This window comes from Pleurodeles waltl, chromosome 4_2, assembly GCF_031143425.1.
Source record: "Pleurodeles waltl isolate 20211129_DDA chromosome 4_2, aPleWal1.hap1.20221129, whole genome shotgun sequence".
Classification (NCBI taxonomy): domain Eukaryota; kingdom Metazoa; phylum Chordata; class Amphibia; order Caudata; family Salamandridae; genus Pleurodeles; species Pleurodeles waltl.
This window is the reverse complement of record NC_090443.1, coordinates 930,339,832-930,363,024: the sequence shown is the minus strand read 5'-3', so window position 1 is coordinate 930,363,024 and position 23,193 is coordinate 930,339,832. Positions and strand designations below refer to the sequence as shown.

The 23,193-nt window shown below is 48.1% G+C and overlaps 1 protein-coding gene across 1 annotated transcript in view; it reads left to right on the top strand.

Moving 5' to 3' along the window:
* The window catches only part of LOC138293484 (cytochrome P450 4B1-like), a 186,209-nt gene that overhangs the window by 77,503 nt on the left and 85,513 nt on the right, over positions 1-23,193 (top strand). The window contains exon 6 of the mRNA XM_069232723.1: positions 8,254-8,405. Within this exon, the coding sequence (XP_069088824.1) occupies positions 8,254-8,405 (152 nt within the window). The remainder of the gene's footprint in view (positions 1-8,253; positions 8,406-23,193) is intronic.

The following is a 23,193-nucleotide window of genomic DNA, read 5'->3' as shown; positions in this document are numbered from 1 at the left end:
TGAGAGGAGCCACAAATTTCCTTCCCCCAAGTCTCCCGATAAAAATGGTACCTCACTTGTGTGGGTAGGCCTAGTGCCTGTGACAGGAAATGCCCCAAAACACTATCTGGACACATCAAAATGATCAAATAGAAAACTACCTGTTAAAAAATCATATTTTTCTCACATTCTGTATGGGATTACCGCACCAGGACAAGTTTCCTACCACTCAATGGTCCCCTCAGTCTCCCGGTAAAAATGATACCTCACTTGTGTAGGTGGGCCAAGTCTTTGTGACAGGGAAGAGCCAAAAACACGTCAGAATTGAGGAGGAACCAAAGTGGGTCCAAAAGGGCAGTTTGAAATAACACATTTTTAGGCTGACAAGTGCAGCAGAAATTTTATCGGTATAGATGAGACAATGCTGGGTGGTAGGAATTTTGTGTATTCCTGCAGATTTCGGAAGGTTCCATCACAAAAATGTGGGAAAAATGTGTGCTTTCCAGCAAAGTTGCAGGTTTGCAGGGCATTGTGGGTAAGGAAATGGTGCGGGGTGCATGTGAAGCACACCACCCTGGAATCAACTAGATGTTTAGTTTTCAGATGTGTCTAGGTCTTGTGGATTTTTCTACATGGCAGCGCCCCAAAGTAAAAAAAGGTCAGCCCTCACCATTCCAAGTGGGACGTTTTTGAGAGTTACTAAGCTCTCATGGCCCAAATGTAAAACAAAAAACAAAAATAATCAAATGTCCTCTTGCTTGCCATGGCATAAGATGTTTTAGTGTGCGGGGGAGAGCTGAAAGACTGTTAGCCCCTTCAGTTTGGGTGGGGGCATAACCAGGCCCATACTGGTTGGTAAACACCACCCCACTATTTTCTTTTATTTTTTTATTCCCTGGCTTCCAATAGACTTTCTGTCCCCCCTGGGTGTGGATCGGGGGTAATTGTCCAATCTGCCCACTGGTGGTCAGAACAACATTGGCCCCATTTATTTGGGGTGGAGGTATGGCCATACCCCCAACCTCTTATTTAAAAAAAAAAGTCTGCCCTGGTCTCTGGTGGGCTTTCTGCCCCCTTGGGGGCAGATGGGCCTTCCAAATATAGGCCAATCTGCCCCCAAGGGGGGCAGTTATGGCCAACAGTAATGTGCCCCCATAGGGAGCGACCCTTGCCCAAGGGGCTGACCCCCAAACAAAACACAGACATACACACACACCAATCCATGGTGTCTAGAGGTTTCTGCCCCCTTTGGGAGCAGATTGGCCTAACAAAAATGGGCCGATCTGCAGAAATGGCCTAAATACAATTTGCCCCCCAGGGGAGCGACCCTGGTCTAAGGGGTTGCTCCCCATACATAAAAACATAAAGTAAATAAAAAATATATATATCCCTGGTGTCTAGAGGTTTCTGCCCCCCCCTGGTGGCAGATCTACCTAATTATATTAGGCCGGTCTGCCTCCAGGGGGGCAGAAAATGCCAAAAAATATTTTGCCCCCCCGGGGATTGGCCCTTGCCAAAGGGGCCTCTCCCCTTATGCGTTAGTATAAAAAAATAAAAATTTCCTGGTGTCTTGTGGTTTACTGATCTGCCCCCGGGGGATGGTGGGCAGAAATGGGCTAAAAATATTTTGGCCCCCCGGGAGCAACCCTTGCCTAAAGGGTCACGCCTCAAACATAAACAAATAAAAATAAACCAAAAAAAAATTATCCCTAGTGTCTAGTGGCTTCTGCCCCTCACAAGGTCGATCTGCCCCTGGGGTGGGCAGAAATGGGCTAATAATAATTTGCCCCCCCCCGGGAGCGACCCTTGGCTAAGGGGTCGCTCCCCAAACATAAAAAAATAAAAATAAACAAAACAAAAAGTGTTTTTCTGCCCCCCCCGGGGGCCGATCGGCCTGATAATTTTAGGCCGATCTGCCCCTGGGGGGGGCAGAAAAGGCCTAGAAATAATTTGCCCCCTGAGGAGCGGTCCTTGCCCAAGGGGCCGCTCCCCTTATTTCATATAACAAAAAAAAAAAATCCCTGGTGTCTAGTGGGCATTTCTGCTGCCCGATCGCATTGCGATCGGGCAGCAGAAATGCTCAGAGAGACATGAAAGGAGAGGAAAGGCCTTTCCTCTCCTTTCATGCCTCTCAGCCCCCTCCACGTGATCAGAGGAGAAATGCTTTTGCATTTCTCCTTCGATCGGCGGGGGGAAGGCTTCTGATGAGGTCAGCGCGCGAAAGTGCGCTGACGTCATCAGACGCCATGGGGGGACAAGGAGGGGTGCGGGTGGAAGGGGAAGCGATTCCCCTTCCATCTCTGCCCAGGAGAGGGGAGTGCTCGGCCATCTGGGGTAGTCTGGCGCTCCCCCCGGGGGCCCATAGCAGGACGAGCTGGTCTCGCCCTCGGTGCCGAGGGCGAGACCAGCTCATCCGGGGCACCCTAGGGGTTAATCTCAAAATTGAATGAAACACATAAAGAAAAAACATTGTTTGTCCAAAGCGGTGGAAGAAACGCAATCTAATCAAAGCTTGAACTACAACACATTCTAAAGTTATGGTGCAAATCAATAGCAAAGTCAGCTGCGTCAATGAAATGAATTACATGAAGTTTAGCAGAGAAATTCATCAAGCATTAGTCTCTGTCATCATAAGTCGGGATCCTTAACGAACGTTGGATTAGCATCAGCATGTTAGTAACACTAATTTGGAAAAACATCTAACTATGGCTCTATCAAAATAGTGGTTGGTACCTAGAAAGGAAAATCAAATATGCATATTAATCACATTTCAGAATATACTTATCCTCGGTATGGATCAGCAAAGGAGAATCAGTCTTCATCCTCAGGACATCAGTTTCATCAGCAAGGCATCCGGCTTCAGCATCAGAAATTAAAAGGGCAAAGTCATTTGAGCATTAAAGTTAGCACGCCTCGCATAAGAAAGTAATAACCTCTCAGCCAGAAAGAATACCGGCAATGGCTGCCTTCTCTGAGAATGAGCGTTGTTATATTAAAGTTACCTAACTATCCCCTAATTCCCTATTGGTCAGTTAATCATATGTTCACACTCTGTCCACTAATATCCCAAATCTATGAATTCTAATATTTCTCTGTTCTCATATTGTTGATTGGTTTGTCTCATGATGTCCTCGTCATCCGGCTTGTCAGGTAACAATATTGTTGCAGATTCCACTCTAGTCAGTATCTTCATTGTTCTTGTCCTGGAAAAGTCAGTCTCAAACACATTACACATAAAATGTTGCATTAGCAGGAACATCATCTTTTAGCAGTCGGTTCACACGAAAAGCTTCCGTTATGAGCACATTTAAACAATACAATAGACATTTCACAGTTTAATACTCTTGGTCAGCACTTTTATTAAATGCTAAGAAATACAGTTTTACATGAGGCCTGGCAAAATAGGCCAAGACACTCGCTAAGTTAAGGCCTACAATTAATAAAGCTAAAGCTTACTTCATAACTCTCAATATGACATATCACTGCATTAGTCTAGCATATATTCAACATTTCATACTATTTAAAACCATTGTTTAGTACCTTTCTTTAATATTTGTGGCCATTCTTCGTGATCACATTTTAAAATGCGTGCATTATTTTTCTCTGTTATTTAATTTTCTACATAAACTTTATTTCAAAATATAGAAACATTCATGAATAATTTTTATTAAGGCACCTGCGCTAGCACTAGTAATGTCTACTTAATGGAAATATGGGGCATAAATGTATTTGAATAACTGAGTCTAGTTATCTCGGAAGTCTAATTATATCAAAGGTAGCCTTCACTCTCTTGTCCAACCATACGAGCCTCTGACTTCCTCACTTGATCTGTTTATGTTCCATAGTCCTGTGGGTATTTACTTTGCTCGGGAACACCAAAGGGATCTTTTTTGCACCTCCTTCAATACCAACCAAGCCATTTTCATCATCATCTCCTCTGAGTATCCAGGGTTGGACACTAAAGATAGAAAAGGGCAAGAGTTTTTAGAAAATCAATGAACAATTGTAATTACCTTACTGATAAATGAGCAATGCAAACAGAGTTTGTTTTGTATCTCCATGTAATATTTGGAATAATAACTCTAAAATAATCACTTCAAGTTTTTCGATGCACAGTGGTCCTTGCAAAAAAATGAAAGGGAAATCTAAAGGTAGATGGAACGACTTTTGTAAAGAATTTCAGAATTGGTATACGGAGTCCTCTTGAAAGTATTGAAAGAAAAATACCTCTGGACAAAATACAGCAATTAGTCCATTTATATGAGATTTTTCCAGCCAAATTGGAAGAATTTCGCCATAACTGAAAATTGTATCCGATTGCAGTTTGAAAAAACTTCAAAATTGAATTTTGTAACACACTACAATCAGTGAAAAATAATTTTGCAGACCTCTAGATACATAAACGTTGAAGTTCAACTATAAATGATCAGGCTCACAGTAGATGATTGACCCATGGATATGTACCTGTTTGGGATTTTCAGTATCAGTTTTCTAGCTCCTTCAGCACTCTTCTTTGATACACCATTAACTGCTGTTAGACCTGTCAGGGTTCCCCCAAACCTTTTGCCTTCCTCCTCCATTTTTCTGATCTAATTATTGCTGGCATTAGGACTCTAAACACTTTACCGCTGCTAACCAGCGCTGGAGTACTTGTGCTGTCTCCACTAAACATGGCAATTTTGGCTTAACCCCATATCTGATTTACTTATAAGTACCTTGTAAAGTCATACTACATCTGCCCAGGGCTTGCAAATTAAATGCTACTAGTGGGCGTGCAGCACTGGCTGTGCCACTCACCTAAGTAGCTCTTTAAACACATCTTAGGCCTGCCATTGCAGAGTCTATGTGTGCAGTTCTTAATTGCCATTTCAATCAGGCAAAATAAACTTTTTACTAGGCCCAAAACTTTGTTTTAATATATATATAAGTTACCCCTAGAGTAGGCCTTGAAAGCCCAGAGGGCAGGGTGCAATGTTTTTAAAAAGCAGGACATGTGCATTTACGTTTTACATGCCCTGCTAGTGAAAACTCTTAAATTACTTTCTACTGCAAGGCCTATCTCTCCCATAGGATAACATTGCCTTATTACATTTTATAAGTGTAATTTCCAAATGGGAATGGATACCCAGTTCCTGTTTGTTGTCTCTGGAATCACACTTTAAAATCCCAACTTATGGTGAAGTCGGATTTTAAATACAAATTATGAAAATGCCCTTTTTTAGAGAGTTGGCATTCTCTTGCCTTAGCCACTTAGGCCCATATTTATACTTTTTGACGCTAAACTGCGCTAACGCAGTTTAGCGTCAAAAAGTTTAGCGCCGGCTAACGCCATTCTGAAGCGCCATGCGGGCGCCGTATTTATGGAATGGCGTTAGCCAGCGCTAGCAGACCGGCGCTGCCTGGTGTGCGTGTAAAAAAACCACGTAGACCAGGCAGCGCTGGCGTTGGGGAAAATGGCGTTAGGGCGTCTTAAAATGGGGCAAGTCAGGTTGAGGCAAAAAAATCGCCTCAACCCGATTTGCGCCATTTTTAACGACGCCAAGATGCCAGTTAAATGACTACTGTCTTAGTAAAGACAGGAGTCATGCCCCCTTGCCCAATGGCCATGCCCAGGGGACTTATGTCCCCTGGGCATGGTCATTGGGCATAGTGGCATGTAGGGGGGCACAAATAAGGCCCCCCTATGCCACCCCAAATTTTTTTTTTTTTTTTAAATTATACTTACCTGAACTTACCTGAATGTCCCTGGGATGGGTCCCTCCATCCTTGGGGGTCCTCCTGGGGTGGGCAAGGGTGGCAGGGGGGGTCCCTGGGGGCATGGGTGGGCAGCTGTGGGCTCATTTTGAGCCCACAGGCCCCTTAACGCCTGCCCTGACCCAGGCGTTAAAAAGAGGCGCAAATGCGGGGTTTTTTGCCCCGCCCACTCCCGGGCGTGATTTTTGCCCGGGAGTATAAATACGACACATTTGCGTCGCAGTCATTTTTTTAGACGGGAACGCCTTCCTTGCATCTCATTAACGCAAGGAAGGCGTTCACGCAAAAAAATGACGCTCATTGCTCATACTTTGGCGCTAGACGCGTCTAACGCCAAAGTATAAATATGGCGTTAGTTTTGCGCCGAATTTGCGTAAAAAAAATGACGCAAATTCGGCGCAAACGAAGTATAAATATGCCCCTTAGTGCCTATAGCCCAACACTGGTTGCATCACTGGGTGTAGGTGACAGTTGAGCTTTGTGTATTACTCCTAGACAGCCACACACAGTAGTGAGCTTAGGTGTACCTGGATGGGCCATCACTGGCAGGATGGGAGGGAGAAGGTAGGCACAGCCCCATTTTTCAGAGTAAGCTGTCCTGCCTCCACACAAAAGGACTGCATAGCCCCTGTAGTTAGTCTGGAGCAGGGCAGAGAAGGCAGGATACCTGGAAACTTCAAAGGGAAGCCTGTAGAAGTTTCTCCCCCACTTCAAAGTCACAACTGTATCTAAATATTGGACCTTAGACATCAACTCTTCAGTACACTTCTGGAACTGTGGATACACTGCCAGGAAGGACTGCTGTGCTGCTGAAAGACTGCCACTCTGCTAGACTGCACTCTGCTGGAATCCTGCTTTCCTGTGCTGGCCTGCTGCCTGCTGTCCTCTTGTCTGAGTGAAACGGACTGCACCTGCATCTCTTGAACCTAGAAGCCAGAGTGACTCCAAGGGCTAGTTGGCTTGCCTCCTTGGCTTGCCTCCTGAACTGAAGCCTCAGGGACATAACAGGGTTCGGACAACGTTGCATCTGCACCTGCACTCTGCCATCTGTGAGTCTACCCTGCATGTGGTGCCACTCCATCCCTGGACCCTTGGAAGTGGGATTAAGTTGCTTTGTCAGCCTCTGTAGATCCAGTGGAACCAAAATATACCCTCTGCTGCTCAGCCCCGAGCAGAACTGACGCATCTCAGCTGCTGCGTGGATTGGACCCATCGCAACCCACATTGCCTTTGAAACAGTTGCTGCACAATGCATCCTCGGTGCAGGCCCTCGCATATCTCGTTGACAGCTGCCTCGATGATGACACAGGACACCTCATCACAGCCTCGCAGCTCCTCACAACAGACGCATTGCCCCGACTGCACAACACATCCCTGACTCCAGACTTCCCATTGCAAGCCCTTGTCGATGGAATCCTCGATGTCGATGCAAACAGGACCTAGCGCCGCAGTCTTTCCTCGTCTTGGAACTGATGCATCACTTCGGCGGCGCAACGCATCTTCAATGCAGATCTATGCAGCTCTCGGAAAACCAAGATTTAGGGCACTTTGTTAATTTTGCACAGCTGGGTCCCTGAAGACAGCCTGTGCTCCATCGCAGTCAGCCTGAACTTTTGACTATGACCTTGTCCGGCGTGACCAGATATCTACAGTTGGCGCTATACACCTTTTGGCATTATTTTCTCTAAGAAGTTTGAAATTCCATATCTCTGGTTTCACTAATTAGATGTTTGTAGTTTTGGTCTTGTTTTAGTTATTAATAATCATTTTATTTTTCTAATATTGTAGTGGACTCCTTTTGTACTGTGTTTCTACTGTGTTGCTGCACAGATACTTTACACATTGCCTCGTGGTTAATCCTGACTGCTTTGTGCCAAGCTACCAGGAGGTTGACCACAGGTTGATTTAGGGTTTGCTTGTGCCTTTCCCTGACACGGATTGTGGCTGCTGCCTGACGATCAACCAACAACCCCAATTTCTCATAATTCCTTAAACCAGTGGTTCCCAACCTTTTGACTTCTGTGGACCCCCATTTTATCAATTCTGGAGCCCGGGGACCCCCACTGAATCATTATCGGAACACAGGGACCCCCAAGGAGTCATTACTGATCGCTGTGACCTAATATTATTACATTTTTTAAGCAGCCGCGGACCCGCTGAGGAGGCTTCGCGGACCCGCAGGGGTCCCCGGCCCACAGGTTGGGAACCACTGCCTTAAACAATATATATATATATATATATATATATATGTGTGTGTGTGTATTGTAACATGATAATATTAGCTCCCTGCTTTTACCTCTTTCTCCATAAGATTTTTCTATATAGATGCCACTTTTCCTAGTGTTGTATCGACTGTCAACACCCATGCAGAAAATCAGGCTTTAAAAATATTGTCTACACATAAAAGTGCAGGTACTCAAGGCCTTGATGTTAATATAAATGAGGGATATAACAAAAATGGATGATAAGTATTTATTTGCATCTAATCTGAAGACCTAAACTCACCTTCTTTACCTGCAGCAAGAATTCTTACGTTCAAGCAGTTTATGACCTGGCCTACCTGAGTGACCACAGATTCCGCTGGTTTCCATACCATAATGATCTAGTATACTACCTCAGTCCCCATGGATTCCTTTTCCGCAGGGCCTGCCGAAGAGCTCATGCACACACAGGTACTGAAACATTTCATCTACAATCTGAATGTTTGCTCCTCACAAATTTTATTTAGTGAAATCCAACTCGAGTTGCTGCTTTCAGTTCAAAACTGTCTCACCACGTTAAAGATATGTTTTTATCCTGAGCCTATAATAAGCAGTGCAACCAGAATGCCATGGGCCTTGATATAAGCAAGAACAATGTCTCCTTGGCTACTGTTCGGTAGTAAGCTACAGCAATTATCAGGAATCAATGGAGCCCTCTTGGTCCTGGTACCACCGCACCTGTTACACCAGTCGTAATCACCCCCCTGCGTCTAATTTTTTTGAATTGAAGGACAAACTGCATTTCTCAAATATTTTATCTAAGTACTTTAAATAATAATTGAAAACCTAGAAGTAGAGAAAAGTGAAGGTTAAAGAAAGTTGCAAATTTGCAAAGTAAGGGAGAACTGTCTGATTACAGCAGAAAATAGAAACAAGGATCGGAGTGAATGGAGAAATCAGTTAACATTGCAAAAAAATTAATGAAAGCAATTTTCACCATTTTATCAACTTATTTCATGGAAGAAAATGCAAGTGTGCAGCAAAATATGTCAATGTACTGTGCCTTTCCTCAAACAATAATCAATCAACGTTGTTCTACCATGTTTTTACGTTTGCTGGTCGAAATAAGAATTTACCTTAAAAAAAAAGATAAGGGGTGTATGGCAAAACATGAAATGATTTGTTTAATTAAACATTACAGCCTGGAGAGCAGTTACAGAACCTAGGTCTGAGGACTGTCTCTCATTGTACATGAATTGAAGCTAGTTTTATACATTCTCTGAGTGCAATAAAGTCATAAAAAACACTCATTCCTTAGTTAAAAAATACTGACAGTTGTCAAGGAGTCATAAATGCAATTCCAGATAGGGAATGGAGGTGGGCCTTGAAATGGCCTGGACACAATGTGGGCCAACGAATGTGTCCAGATGTCTGGCCTGAGGGTGCATGGTCACTGTGTGTGCTGTGTGTGCTGTGTCCTGATTGACTAAGTATACCTAACAACAAAGTGGCACCTAAGTTTATGGTGTGTTGGGACTGCACACATCCCTCTGGCCATGTGTGTTTTACCGGAGCCAGTATCTGGGAGCATTGCAGTGTTGCTGCCCATCTGTGGGATCTGATCTAAGTTTTCATGTTTGTGCGTTTGGCTGATGGCTAAATGTTACTCCACCTGTGACCTCTCAGTCATTAACCTTCAGGCCTGGGTCTCAGAGCCTGCCTGACCATGTACCTATGTGCTGGGGTTGACGAAGAGTTCATGACAGGGAATCCAACAGGGGGGATCCAACTTTGTTTGTGTATGAAAATGTACTGTTCGTGCATAAAAATGTCTTGTTGTGTGCATTGTCATTGATCATTCCAATAGCAACAAGTTTTTTGCATCGACCTACAAAAATATAATCTTCAGAATCTTGACTACCACTATACGGTCAGGGGTTATCAATACACATTTCATTCATATTCTTCTGTATCTATATTGTTTCTAGAAAACAAATATTACATTACAGCTAGTAGTGAGCCCTACATTTTTCATATTTATATTCAGTAGCATCTTCCATTTCTTTCTATACTTTATGTACAGTACTCTAATGTATTCCTCATTTTTTATCATCAGATATTTTAAATATGTGTATTGGTCTTAAATCTAACAAGTACCACTTACAATATGACTTGTGTCTGAGTAGAAGTAAGAAGATTGTTGAAAGTGCCATGGTGCACTATAAACCATTAACAATCAAAGAGAGAAGGCCATTGCAGATACCAGGGATGCATGTTCTGGCATCATGTTCAATAAGCACAGGCTAAATTCTAAGAAGGTATGTCAGTCCCAAAAGCATGGTTCATTTTCATACGGAACAATTAGAGGAATTCAGTTGTAACACGATATCAAAAACGAAAACATCAAGCTAAGGTTAGCATGAACAGATCACCATGGTTTATCATCTGATTTTGGGCAAATGTTTATCCGAATAGTGTCCCAGTCAGGTGGTTCAACAGACTTGTTTGCACAATATTGCAAAAGTTTAAATACAGTATCTTCTGCTTCTACCCATTTATAAAGCTCAGACCTCCATTTGGTGATTTCTGGAGCAAGGGGTGATGTCCAGTGCATTTTGATAGCTCTTTAAGTTATCAATAGGGCTAAATCAATAAATCTGCATTTCATTCTACCTGTTTTGGGGATTGGTATTAGCCCTGGAAGACAAATCTTCGGTTCCGGTAAACACTGTTTACCTGTCCAGCTCGATATTAGTTCTGTATCTTACCTCAACATTTTCCAGTAACCAGACAAAGCCATATCATATGAAAAAATGTGGCTTCAGGGTTGGAACATTTAGAAGAGGTACCAGTGACTGTTGGAATCATGTTCTGCAGTTTAATTGAGGCGAGGTAAGTTTGGTGCAGATAACTGAATTTTGTAATAAATATTTTTATTGTCATTTTAAAATTTTCTAAACACAGCAACACACCCAAGTGAGTTTAATAAGGGTGCACAGCCATGGTGTAGATAACTTCTAATCCAAGGGTTTCATCAACACAGTAGCAAAACTGCAGCGGCCTAGAGGTCCCTCCCTCTAGGTAATGCTCTGTCTTTGGGGCTCCCCCTGCTGTAGGATTTTTACCCGTTGGTGGTATTGAAGCTCCCCCTTGTGTCCCCCTCTGGAATATCATAGTACTGCATCCATGGTCCCCAATTCTTTAGGAACTTCCTCGGACCTCATCTGGCCTTATATGTTACTTTTCCTGCCATCATGTACATGTCCATCCAGTACCTCCATCCCGCGGTGTGGGTGGTGTGGGTGGTGTGGGTGCCCTCCAGTGTCATGCCACATCCCTCTTAGCCACCACTAAGCCCAGGTTGGTGAAGAGGAGCTTTGAATGCGGGAGATCCACTTCTGTGGATATCCCCAAAAGCACATACCTGGGTTCCATGGGGATCTCCACCCCCAGCATCCACCTTAGTTCTCCCAGGTTCTTGGATCAATATGCCTGGATGGAGGAACAGTCCCAGAGTGTGTGATAATAGAAACCCCTGTGGGTCCTGCACCCTTGACAGTCAGATGACTCTGCCCTCCCGTAGCTATGAAGCCTAGCCCTGTTGTAGTACAACCTGTGTAGGGTCTTGTACTGAGTCTGATTGCTACCTCCTGTGGGTGCACCAAGGCTGCCTCCAGTCACTATTTTCCATGGTCCCCAGTTCCCGTTCCAAATTTCTCTCTTAGGCCTCCCAGCATGTTTGGCATATTGTTATTGATTGTTCAGTAGGTTCATGAGATTGCTTTCTGGTCCAGTTCCCCTAGTAGTAGCCTCTCTTCTAATGGGGCGTATTCGAGGAGTTCTGTCAACTCTAAGTTCTCTGCCTGCCATGTGTGTGCCAACTGGAGATATTTGTAGTACTGTGTCTGGGGCATTTGGTATTCTGCTTGCAGGCTGTTGAATGACTTGAATTGACCTTCCTCTATCAAGTCTCCCAACCGGAAAATTCAAATCATGTCCCAGCTTCCAAAGTCCTGAAGCTTTCCTATCTCCCTTAGACGACTGCCCTCCAGCAACGGGGTTCTGCGTGTGAGCTTTGTGTACCAGCCCATTTTTTGCCCTGCTCTCTTCCATGCTTCAATCACTAATTGTATGGGACCCAAGATCTTCACTGTCCCTTTCCCCCGTACAGATGGTGCATCTGGGTTTGTTACTCAAACTGGCTCCTTTCCAGTAAGTATGTAGGGTAATCCCCCAGCGCATGTAGCAAGTCATTATTTACTATGAGATGCGCTGCCCAGTAGTAGCCCCTGATGTCAGGGATAGCTATCCCCCCATTATATGCGTTGCATTGGAGTGTTTGTAGGGAGACCTGGGACTGTCTCCCACTCCAGAGCAGCTTCCGTATGTTCCCCATGAGTCTGTTGAATATATTCACCGGAATTCTGACATACGTATTTTGGAGAATGTATATTAATTTGTGGAGGGCAATCATCTTATATAATGCCGTCCTGCTGAACATAGTCAGCAGCAGCTTCCTCCACCTCTCCATGTACGTAGCTCCTCCAGGACTGATAGGAGGTTACGACGCTGAGACCGCTCTGAGTCTTGGGTCACGTAAACCCCCAGGTATTTAAATCTCTCTTCCTCTGCCTTGGTTTTCAGCAGGGTCAACTGTCCCAGGTGTCCTCCCGCCCTGTAGAGACTTGTCTTGGGCCAATTAATTCCATAGACGGACATGGAATAGAAATGTTCAAAAGATCTCAGGATCTGTGGAAGTGTCTCCCTTGGTCAGGTAATATATTGAAGAATATTATCTGCAAAGTGAGATATGCGTTCATAATGCCCCTTTCCCTGTTCTATTTGGATTCCCTGTTCTATTTGGAATCCCAATATGTCCGGGTGAATGCGGACTGTGCAGACCAGGGGTTCTAAGGTGAGGGCAAACAGCAGTATTGTGAGGGGGCAGCCCTGCCTTGTCCCTCTCTCTATTGAAAACTCTGCAGACGTGGCCTTTTCACTCGGACTGTAGCGATCAAGTTTGTGTAAAGTAGGGTTATCCAAGCAATCAAGTTTGGTCCAAATCCAAACCTCACCATCGTTTGTTTCATGAATTGCCAGTGGACCATATCAAACACTTTTTCGGTGTCTAGTGACAGTACTGCAGACAGCCAGTTATGAAGTCTGTGGAGATTGAGTCTTGTTGACCTTTTTGGCATGAAGCCCGATTGGTCTTGATTTATCAGGGAGCCTATTACGGCGATTAGGCTCATCGCCAATATGGTTGCCAATATCTTTGCCTCAATGTTAAAGAGTGAAATCGATCGATAGGGACCACATTGAGTAGGTGGTTTCCAGGCTTTTGGGATCACCATTAACGTTGCCCTCTGCAGGTCCCATGGGAGAGTACCCTGTGCCATAGCTTCATTGAACATGTTAAGTAGGTATTGACAGAGAATGCCGGCATTCTTCCTAAAGAACCCTGCCGGGATGCCATTGGACCCAGGCGTTCTGCCTAACTTCAGTCTGCCCATAACCTCCCTGTCCTCCGTTAGGTACAATTCTCTTTCCAGGGAGTCCCAATCCCCTCGGGATAGGAATGGGATTCCCACTCCTAATAGATATCTTTCAATTTGGGACGTATCTGCAAGCTTCCATTCTCTGTATAGCTCCCTAAAGAGTCTCACAAACCCGTCTGCTATTCCCTGGTCCATATTATGACATTCCGTGTGGACCTCCTGAAGTTTGTACACCCAGCGCGCTTCTCTCTCGTGGTGACTTCACAACGCCAGGAGCCTGCCCGCCCTATCAACTGCCTCATAGAAGCGGTGTAGTGTCGCCAGTGCCTGGGCTTTTACTTCATTTGCTAATGCTTGGTTCTCCGTACGCAGAATCGTGAGTTTGCGCAGGGAAAGGGGGGTCATCTTTCCGCACCAGCCTCCCTTTTAGTTCCAGTATTTGATGTTCTAGGGATTCCATGTCCTGTTGCTCTTTTTTCTTCTTATAGGTGATTATGTTCTGGGCCCTGTCTCTGGGCACTGCCTTATAAGCCTCCCATAGAGTAATCGCTGCTGTGACAGGGTCTTTATTCTCCTTAAAATATAGTTTGGCCTTTACCCGCATCTCCTGTGCTACTTTCTTGTCTTTCAGGTCCCATGCATTCACTCTCTAGTCTACCTGCCTCTGCCTGGGTCTGGCTTCGACTGCCACCCAGAGGGGGGAGTGGTCCGACAGTCCCCTGGCCTGGTATTCCGCCTCTTCTATCCGTCTCACTTCACCTGCCGGTGCCAGAATATAATCAAAGTGGGAGAAAACGCTTTGCGACCCCAAGAAGAATGATTATTGTCTGGATGGTGGCTTCTAAATAGTTCAGTCAAACTCATGACCCTTGCACATCCTGCTAGTGGGGGATTCCTACATGTGTGCCTGTGGAGTACCTGATCTATCCATATCAGGGTGTATCACGTCATTGAAGTCTCCACCTATTAGACAAAGAGATGTATTAGTTTCTATAAGTATCTCTGCCAGGCTATTGCATGTCTGTTGCAGGAGACAGGGCGTATACACTCCCAAATGGTAACTTCCCTCCTCCCCCACCTGCCTTGAACCATTACGTATGTTCTGTTGGGATGCCTCCAGATTTTCTTTGGAGTAAATGGTGTGTTTTCCTCATCAGCACGATGCCCCTCGGGAGCCCGTGGTAAAGCCCACATGTGCCAACAGTGTGTATACCTCTCTACCCAGGAATGAGCATTGCGTGCCTCGAAGGTGGGTTTCTTGGAGCATGATGATATCTGGTTTGTGCCTCTTTATGCCGCCAATCCCCCCTTTACCTTGCTGCCTAAACCTTTGACATTCCAGGATAGTACTGTGAATGAAACCTTATTTCCCTTCCTGCCAATGTGCATGAGTCCTGTGAGTTTCTGTGCCATCTGGATCTGCGTGTACTTGCTGCCAGATTTGCACATGTATTTAGATCTTTCCCGTGTCGTGCCAACTTCCATCTCAGCAAAATGCAATCCCTTTCCCCAACTCCCCCACCCTCTCCCTTTCCCCACTGTGAGCATACATATCCCCCAACTTACAAATACTCACTAGAGAGATCAGAGAGGTCTGTAGACCCACCACCTCCCCAAACCTTTATGACTTGTGATTTAGATCAACCAGTGAAGATGGCGTGCCTCCTGAGTGCCCCAGCTCGGGGTTCTGAGGCAATCAACTTCTTACTAGGTCCGTTCTAGGACGTAAGTGCTCTTGATATGTTGTGTCTGTTCCATCGCACCCCTTTTGATACTCAGTTCTATAGTGTCGCTATCGAATCTGATGCTTTGTCTGTTGGTCATAGGTCCCCCGATCTCGTGGGCTGTCGCTCCAATTGATCAATGACCTGTACCAGGGGGTGCAGGGAGTCTGGTGTGGCATCCTGCTCCAATTCTGAGACCTGTTTGGAGAGTGGCAGGGTTTTGGTAAAAAGTTTGCTATTTTTCGTGGTGATGGGTCGGTCCTCCTCTGACTCCGATGTAGACAGGGTGTGCCCCCAGTCCGCCAGGTCAGGCACTTCCCCTTGCTTCCTTCTGGTACTTTGAAGATGCCATCCTTTCTCTTGGACCTTCGTTTCACTTCTGGTCAGAGGGCTTCTGGCAGGATTGTGTTCTCTCTTCCCCCCCCGCAGCTGATGTGGCCTTTCCTCCAACCAACACTAGGCTTTTGCAGGCGTTTGAAAAAAGTGAGCCTTGCCTTGCGACATAAACTTTAATTTGGCATGAAATATCATCATATATTGAAGCTGGAGGGCTCGTAGTTTGGCTTTGACAGTGTTGAAGGTTTGCCTTTGGTGCTGGACTTCACCATTGTAGTCTGCAAACCTTTGTATTAGGGAGTTATCGTGTCAGACCACTTTCATTTTCTAGACTTCTGCTAGTATAGCATCTCTGTCTTGGTAATTTAAGAATCTTGCTATAACTAGTCGTGTGGGTCCCCAAGAGGCGGCTTTCTACTTCGTGCTCTGTGAGCTCGCTCGATGATAAAACAGAGTGAGAATCTGTATTGTGGGAATGTTTGCTTTAGCCTGTCCTTTAAGAAGTGCTGCATGTTCGGCCCTTCTATGCCCTCTGGAAAACCCACAAATCATAGGATATTTCTCCGTGTCTGGTTTTGGGGATCTTCCAGCCACCAAACTACATCGCCATGCGCATCTCTGCCATTTCTTTCCTAAGGGATTGGACCATGTCTTTGAGGTCAGAGATACGTGTCTCTGCTGTCATGACCCTCTCTGCCACATTTCTCAGGTCCTGTGTGAGGAGGGACTTCAGACTTCACCTCACCCAGCCCCCCTCCAGGGCTACTTGAGAGGATTGTATGGTCTGCAGTAGCGTCACATTATTGGGCCCTGTCTGTGAAGGGGGCTGCCTGATGTCTTCTCGAGAGGTGCAACTGCTATCGCATATTTATCCAATTTTCCCTGGCGGGATGTCCGTTGATCTTTTTCTCTTGTCCTCCTGGCTCATTCACTAACGGGGTGGTGGAGAGGCTAGGTGGCTTCCCAGGAGTATAGTGTCCCTCGTCGAATTAATGCCAGGGAATCGGTGTTTTGTCACTACTCTGTATAGTGCAGCTGTTGTACCATCAGTTCAGCAAGGAATCAGAAAGGACGCCTCAGCCACCGGCCGGCCATGGGGCATGTGGGATCAAGTCCATTCCTTCTGGGCCTATTTGTCTTATGTGGTGCGTCCTGATCCCCTCACCCCTTTGGATTCTCATATATGTAGCTGAGGCTAAGGTTGGGTGTAGATGAGATCGGGCTGCCCCCACCCTCGTAGCTGGCTTCCTCTGACCCTAGTCCCTTGGGAGGGGGTCCTCTTTCACCTTGAAGGAGTTTGTATGTGGTTGTTGTACCTGTTTGTCCCCCCTGGCTTATTGTCTCTCTGCTTCCCAGGGGCTCCCGTTACTTTACCCTGGGTGAATTAGGGCTGGGCTCTTCTCACCATAATTGTTATGCCTGGTGACTGTCCTTGCCTCGCCGCTATCTGCCCCCTTGTGGGCTGGGGCCTTTCATTCTGGTTCGGGTTGGCAGGTTTTGCGAGGTGTTTCTTTGCTCTCTTGGGAGGGGTTTGACACTTCACAGGGTTCCCCGGCCCCACGTTGACAGTGCCACTACCTGGTAGATGTTTGTTCTGTGGGTCTTCTTCCATGCCTCCCTTGAGGACTTCCTGTGTCCGCTGCCTTGCCATCAGGTCAGGACGCTGGGACACCAATGACTATACACCCGCGCTCCTCCAACCTCCGGCCTCCCCTTCGCTGAAGACCACCACTGGCCTTGCTGTGAGGCGTGGATGGGGGGGCCCCACCATCATGTCCTGTCTCTCCTGGTGACTTACCTGCTCAGTCAGCACTGTTTCAGGATGGCCGTTGCTGGCAGTCCCGCGGGACCCTGTGCAGGCCGCTGTGCACCACCTCTGGCCCCATCAGCCATGAACTAGCCCTGTGGCAGAGGCTTCCATTCTCGGGCGCCCCGGCAGCCACACTGGCGGCCGCATCACCTCCTGTGCCGAGTCTTTCAGAATTTATGTTTCAGCATGGCCTGCCACTCTGCCGCGACCTCGAGACATGCAATAGTCAGCTCGCCGCCCATGCCAGAGATCCTCGCCTTGCTCCCAGCTCACCTTCTCTGATTCGGGCCCATCTCGGCCCCCCCAATCTGCTGCGGCACCCTGGCTAATGGTGGGTCTTCAACGGCTGCCCTCCACTCCCTTGGCACTGTCGCCCTTGAGTCTCCTTACATGGACCGGCAGTCTCAGTAATCCACCTCCTCAGCTGCGGCCTAGTCACGCGGGAGCCGTTCCCTGTCTTCAGCTGGCCCGCGAGTTAGGTCAGGGTTTGGGCTGGTGTTCAGCATTACCTTCTCCATCACGGGTTCCAGTCTCAGTGCATTGTGACTTTCTAGCTTGTCCCGGATCGGTCGAATTTGTGTCAGATTTTTACAGGATCATTTGTGCTTCAATCAGAACTCTGCCTTACGCATCTGCTCTCACCGCCATCTTAGCTCCCTCCCCAAGGTAACTGAATTTTAGACATTTTAGTTGAGTATTCCTAGAGCTTTTACCAACGTATCTGAGCCAGGCCACCTATTCTGTGTTTGTAAGTTCTACTGCCAGCCCCTTTACAAACAACTTAAGATTACTTAGGTCTTTACACTGTGTGGACTTGAGGGACTTGTATGAATTGGTAATCACATGACAACCACGTCCCCATATCAGGAATATCTGCATAGTGCAATTTGTTTTGGATTCTTCATAAGATGTGTCTTATAGAGACTCCCTCCATAGAGGAACTCAGCTTTAGTCATCCCACTTAATATAGTATAATATATACATTTGTTAACTCTACTTTATGTCTGCAATTCTCCTAAATCAGGACCCCTAGCACTGTATTTACAAGATGGGCATAGCAGTTTGTGGGTACAATAAGTACGGTGGAGAAATAGTATAACAGACGTGGTAATAGAATCAATTTGGCAAAGGCATCGCTGTCCAAGGATGATGAGTTCACAGAGTCAAGAGTCCACAGATGCCTTTGCGCCTGCTAACACCTTATCTAAATTACCTGAAATGCTTCCTATAAATGTGGATCCCCAGGTATTTCATTGTATGTGTAGGCAAATAAAGACCCTGGGGGTAATTACAACCCTGGCGGACGGTGTAAAAGGTGGGGTAATACCGCAAACAGGCCGGCAAAAAAAAAAGGGAATTACGACCCTGGCGATAACCGCCAACATAGACAGCCACTTTAACACATCGCCCGCCACGGCGGTACAGACAAACAGCGTGGCGGTCACCGCCAACAGACAGGCGGGAGACAAAGTACCGCCCACACTATAACAACACACCAATCCGCCACCTTTTCCGGGGCGGATTCTCCGTGGATAAAAACACGGCGGAAACAGCCTTTGCTATGGGAAAACGCTCACCTCAACACGCTCCACGAGGAACGACGACTCCATGGAGCTGGAACTCCAAATACTACCTGCCCTTGTCTTTCTGCTCCTGTACGAACAACAGCGACGTAGGCGCAGAACATACCGGTGAGTACTGCATCTACGACACGGGGGAGGGGAGATGCAAAAGTTAGGGGGACACCCACCAAACACCCCCACCCTCGCATATTACAACATACACACCAATGCAGTCACAAAAAGAACAGTAACAACCCACAATCCCCCCGGAAGAATGCAAAGACAAAGCGAGATCCGTTCAAATATTGTAATGTGCCAATATACATGTCATATAAAAATATACTGAATCATATCTCGAAATCTGTCATATTTATATATACAATACAAGAAGTAGTGCAGATATGTACACAACAATGTCCGCGAGGCCCACAATAGATACCTGACCAAAATCCGAGAGAACACTGCCGGGGCATCAGATTGAAACACTACAGGCACCTCAGGGGGAAGGGAAGGGGGGGCACCTCAGTCACATGACTGCAAAGCCATATCCACGACGGGGCTCCATGCCCATTGATGTATCCTGGGGAGTGCAAAGCCACAGTCTCTCAAGTCTCTACAGTGGGTGGGTTGCCCACTGTGCCATCCTGGGGAGTGCAAAGCCACAGTCTCTCAAGTCTCTACAGTGGGTGGGTTGACCACTCTTCAATCCTGGGGAGTGCAAAGCCACAGTCTCTCAAGTATTTACAGTGGGTGGGTTGCCCACTGGACCATCCTGGGGAGTGCAAAGCCACATTGACGCAAGTAGATGCAGTTCTCAACTGGTACTTGGTGGGACTGGTGGCCAGACTGGATGAGTCTCCCCGTGAAAGTTCCTGTCCTGTCACTGTCCCACTGCACATGGGAGAAGGATGCCTGATATGGCGGCATATTCATCCCACACGGTGTTTGTCCTGATCAGCGGTCTTCACCATGGCGGTCTTGGCCTTGTTCAGCGGTGCTTTGCCATGGCTGGCTATGGACTGTTCAGCGGTCTTCACCATGGCGGTCTTGGCCTTGTTCAGCGGTGCTTTGCCATGGCTGGCTATGGACTGTTCAGCGGTAGCATAAGATGGCGGTTCAGATACTGACATTGATGTGTGGCATGACGAACTCCACACTGGACATTGGTGTGTGGCATGACGAACTCCACACTGGACATTGGGGTGTGGCATGACGAACTCCACACTGGACATTGGGGTGTGGCATGACGAACTCCACACTGGACATTGGTGTGTGGCATGACGAACTCCACACTGGACATTGGGGTGTGGCATGAAGAACTCCACACTGGACATTGGGGTGTGGCATGACGTTCCATCATAGCCCAGCGGGGCTGTGGGATCCTGGTCCCTCCTGGGCACTGACTCCGGCGGTGGTCTCCTGACCAGTAACGATACTCGGGCCCTCCTGGGCACAGACTCTGGCGGTGGTCTCCGGACCAGTAACGATACTCGGGCCCTCCTGGGCACTGACTCTGGCGGTGGTCTCCTGACCAGTAACAACGGTGCTGGCGGTTGTGTCTGGACCGCCGGAAATGATGGCGCACTTCTCCGCCGTGACACTCACAACAGGCTGGGCAGACTTCCTCGGAACCTTCCCCACCTTCTTTGGAGTTACAGCTGACTCACCAATCACCTTGGATCCCATTTCACTTGTTGTCCCACCAGGAGTCTTGACACGGTCCCGTCGTCCACTCTCCAATTTCAGTGCCTTTACAGGGGGTGGGCTGACAGTGCCTTGGCTCCGGGTCCTACTGCCTGCCCTGGTGGACGGTGCACTCCAAAAACCTGGAACACTCACCACTGGTATTGGAGGCTTTTTGGCTGAGGCGCTATGACGGGACTGATGAACTGGAGGGGGGGGCACACAGGTCAATTTGGCAGAGGGACAGTTTCTGACGGACACTGGGATGGGTAGTTGGAGGGGGTCTGGGAGTGGAGGTAGAGGAGGTGGTTGTAGGAGGTGTCACTTTAGGTGTTTTGGGTGCAGGTGCAGGTACTGGCGGCTGTTGTGAGGTGGATGGATGTTGGGTGAGTGATTGCCGGCGTTTGTGTACTTTGGGAGGGGGCCTCACAGACACACTGGGAGAGGACACAGGGGACGTGTAAATGGCAGTGGAGGTGGTGAGTGCAGGTGAGTGGCTTGTGGTTCTGGGTGTCCTGGTGCAAGTCCTAGTGCCTGTAGATGTGGTGCATGCAGGTGTGTGTGTAGACGAGACTGGGAGGAAGGAGGGAGAAGAGGAGGAGGGGGACACAGTGGAGACAGTGGATGTTGCTGTGTCTGTATGGGTGTGATGCTTGTGTGAGTGCCTGTGGTGTGTGTGGTGCCTATGTTTGCTTGACCTACTTGTGTGTGTTGACTTGTGTGCCTGCTGGTCTGTAGGTGTGCTTGGGATGGGCTGGGGTACAGGGGATTGGGTCTGGGTGGAGGAGGTTGGAGGGGGGAGGCTGGACACGGACAATGGCTGCCATCAGTGCTGAAGCCAGAGATTGCAGGGTTCGCTGAAGGACAGCCTGACCAGAATGAATGCCTTCCAGGAATGCATTACCGTGTTTCAACTCTCGTTCTACACCATGGATGGCATTCACAATGGTAGACTGCCCAACAGTGAGTGACCTGAGGAGGTCAATGGCCTCCTCACTGAGGGCAGCAGGGGTGACTGGGGCAGGGCCTGAGGTGCCTGGGGCGAAGGTGATGCCCACCCTCCTGGGTGAGCGGGCACGGGACACACGCTGAGGGGCTGCTGGGAGGACGGTGCTGGTAGGGGAGGTGGCAGCTGTACCTGTAGAAGTGGGGCGCCCAGATGGTGCCACCACCACAGGGGAGCTCCCATCGGCAGACGAGTCTGTGTCACTGGATGGTGATCTGGTGGCCGACGTGAAGCTCCCCTCGCCCTCCATCCCACTGGTGAATTCAGAGTCTGTGGTGTGACCCTCCATGGCCATGTGGGATGCAGCTCCCTCGTGCTCCGGTGCCACTGTACCTCCGCCTGTTGATGCTGATGTACAAAAGGACAGGGAGAGCAGGAAAAGGGGGGAGACAGAAGAAAGAGAGTTTTAGTGCATGGCATACCGCTACCGTTGGCGGACAAGACAGACGCAGCAGCCCCATGCATTACGCCGTGCTCCGGACCTCTGCACATGCTATTTCTGGGAAATGGCCTACATGGCAATGGTAGTAATCTGCCCACATGGATGGCAAAGGGGCAACTATACATCAACTTCCCTCTGTTTTGAGCTGGGGTAGAGATGCCACATGGCCTACATAATGGAGGGGCCTTGCCTACCTAACTCGCCCTGGCCTAGGGACACCCACAACCCACCACCCCCACCCAGACACCTCCACTGCACGCAAAGTCCATATGATGAGGTAGTACTCACCCCCTTGTGTCTGCTGTGATGTCCTTAAGCACCCATCCAACTCCGGGTAGGCCACCACCAGGATCCGGAACATCAGGGGGGTCATGGTGCGACTGGCACCCCTCCCACGTTGGGAGGCCATCCCCAGCTGAGCCTCTGCCGTCTTCTTGCTGCAGCGGCGAATGTCCTCCCATCTCTTACGGCACCGGGGGCCCCGTCTCTGGTGGGCCCCCAGGGTCCGGACTTCCTTGGCGATGGCACGCCAAATGTCCCTCTTCTGGTGGGCGCTGACCTACATGACATGCACAAGGAAAGAGGACAGTCATTACCTACTGCACCGTCGCTGTGATTGGCCCCCTCCCAAATCTATCCCTGTGGCCCATCCATCCCCATGCATAACTGTTCTATGCACTCTGCCCCCTTCCCTCATCCACCCAGCCCTCTCCACCCAAGCCTAGCCCATCCAACGTGCTCCCTGTGTACTAACCTGTTGGTCTGGAGGACCGTAGAGTAGCGTGTACTGGGGGAGGCCCCCATCCACAAGTTTCTCCAACTCCTGTGCAGTGAAGGCAGGGGCCTTTTCCCCAGACGCAGCAGCCATCGTCGCTTCCAGACCGAGGTCACAGCAGCACTAGCAGTGTAGGTCCTCTCCTGTCGAAGGTCAGGTATCTAGTGATTGAAGAGATAGAAAATGGTGGTGACGTCCGCGGGGGTGACGTCCGCGGCGGTGCGCATCATCACCGGCGGCGCACCTGTTCATTGGCTCCTGTGACCCATAGGGTCCAATGTTAACCAATGCAGCATTGCGTCGCGCTCTACTACCGCCTACCGCGACGGTGTCCAACGCCAGCGCAGTTACCCCACAATCCCATTGTCCCAGTTTAGAGGTCAGGCAGCCGCCATTTCAGGGGCCCACATGGCTTCAATTACT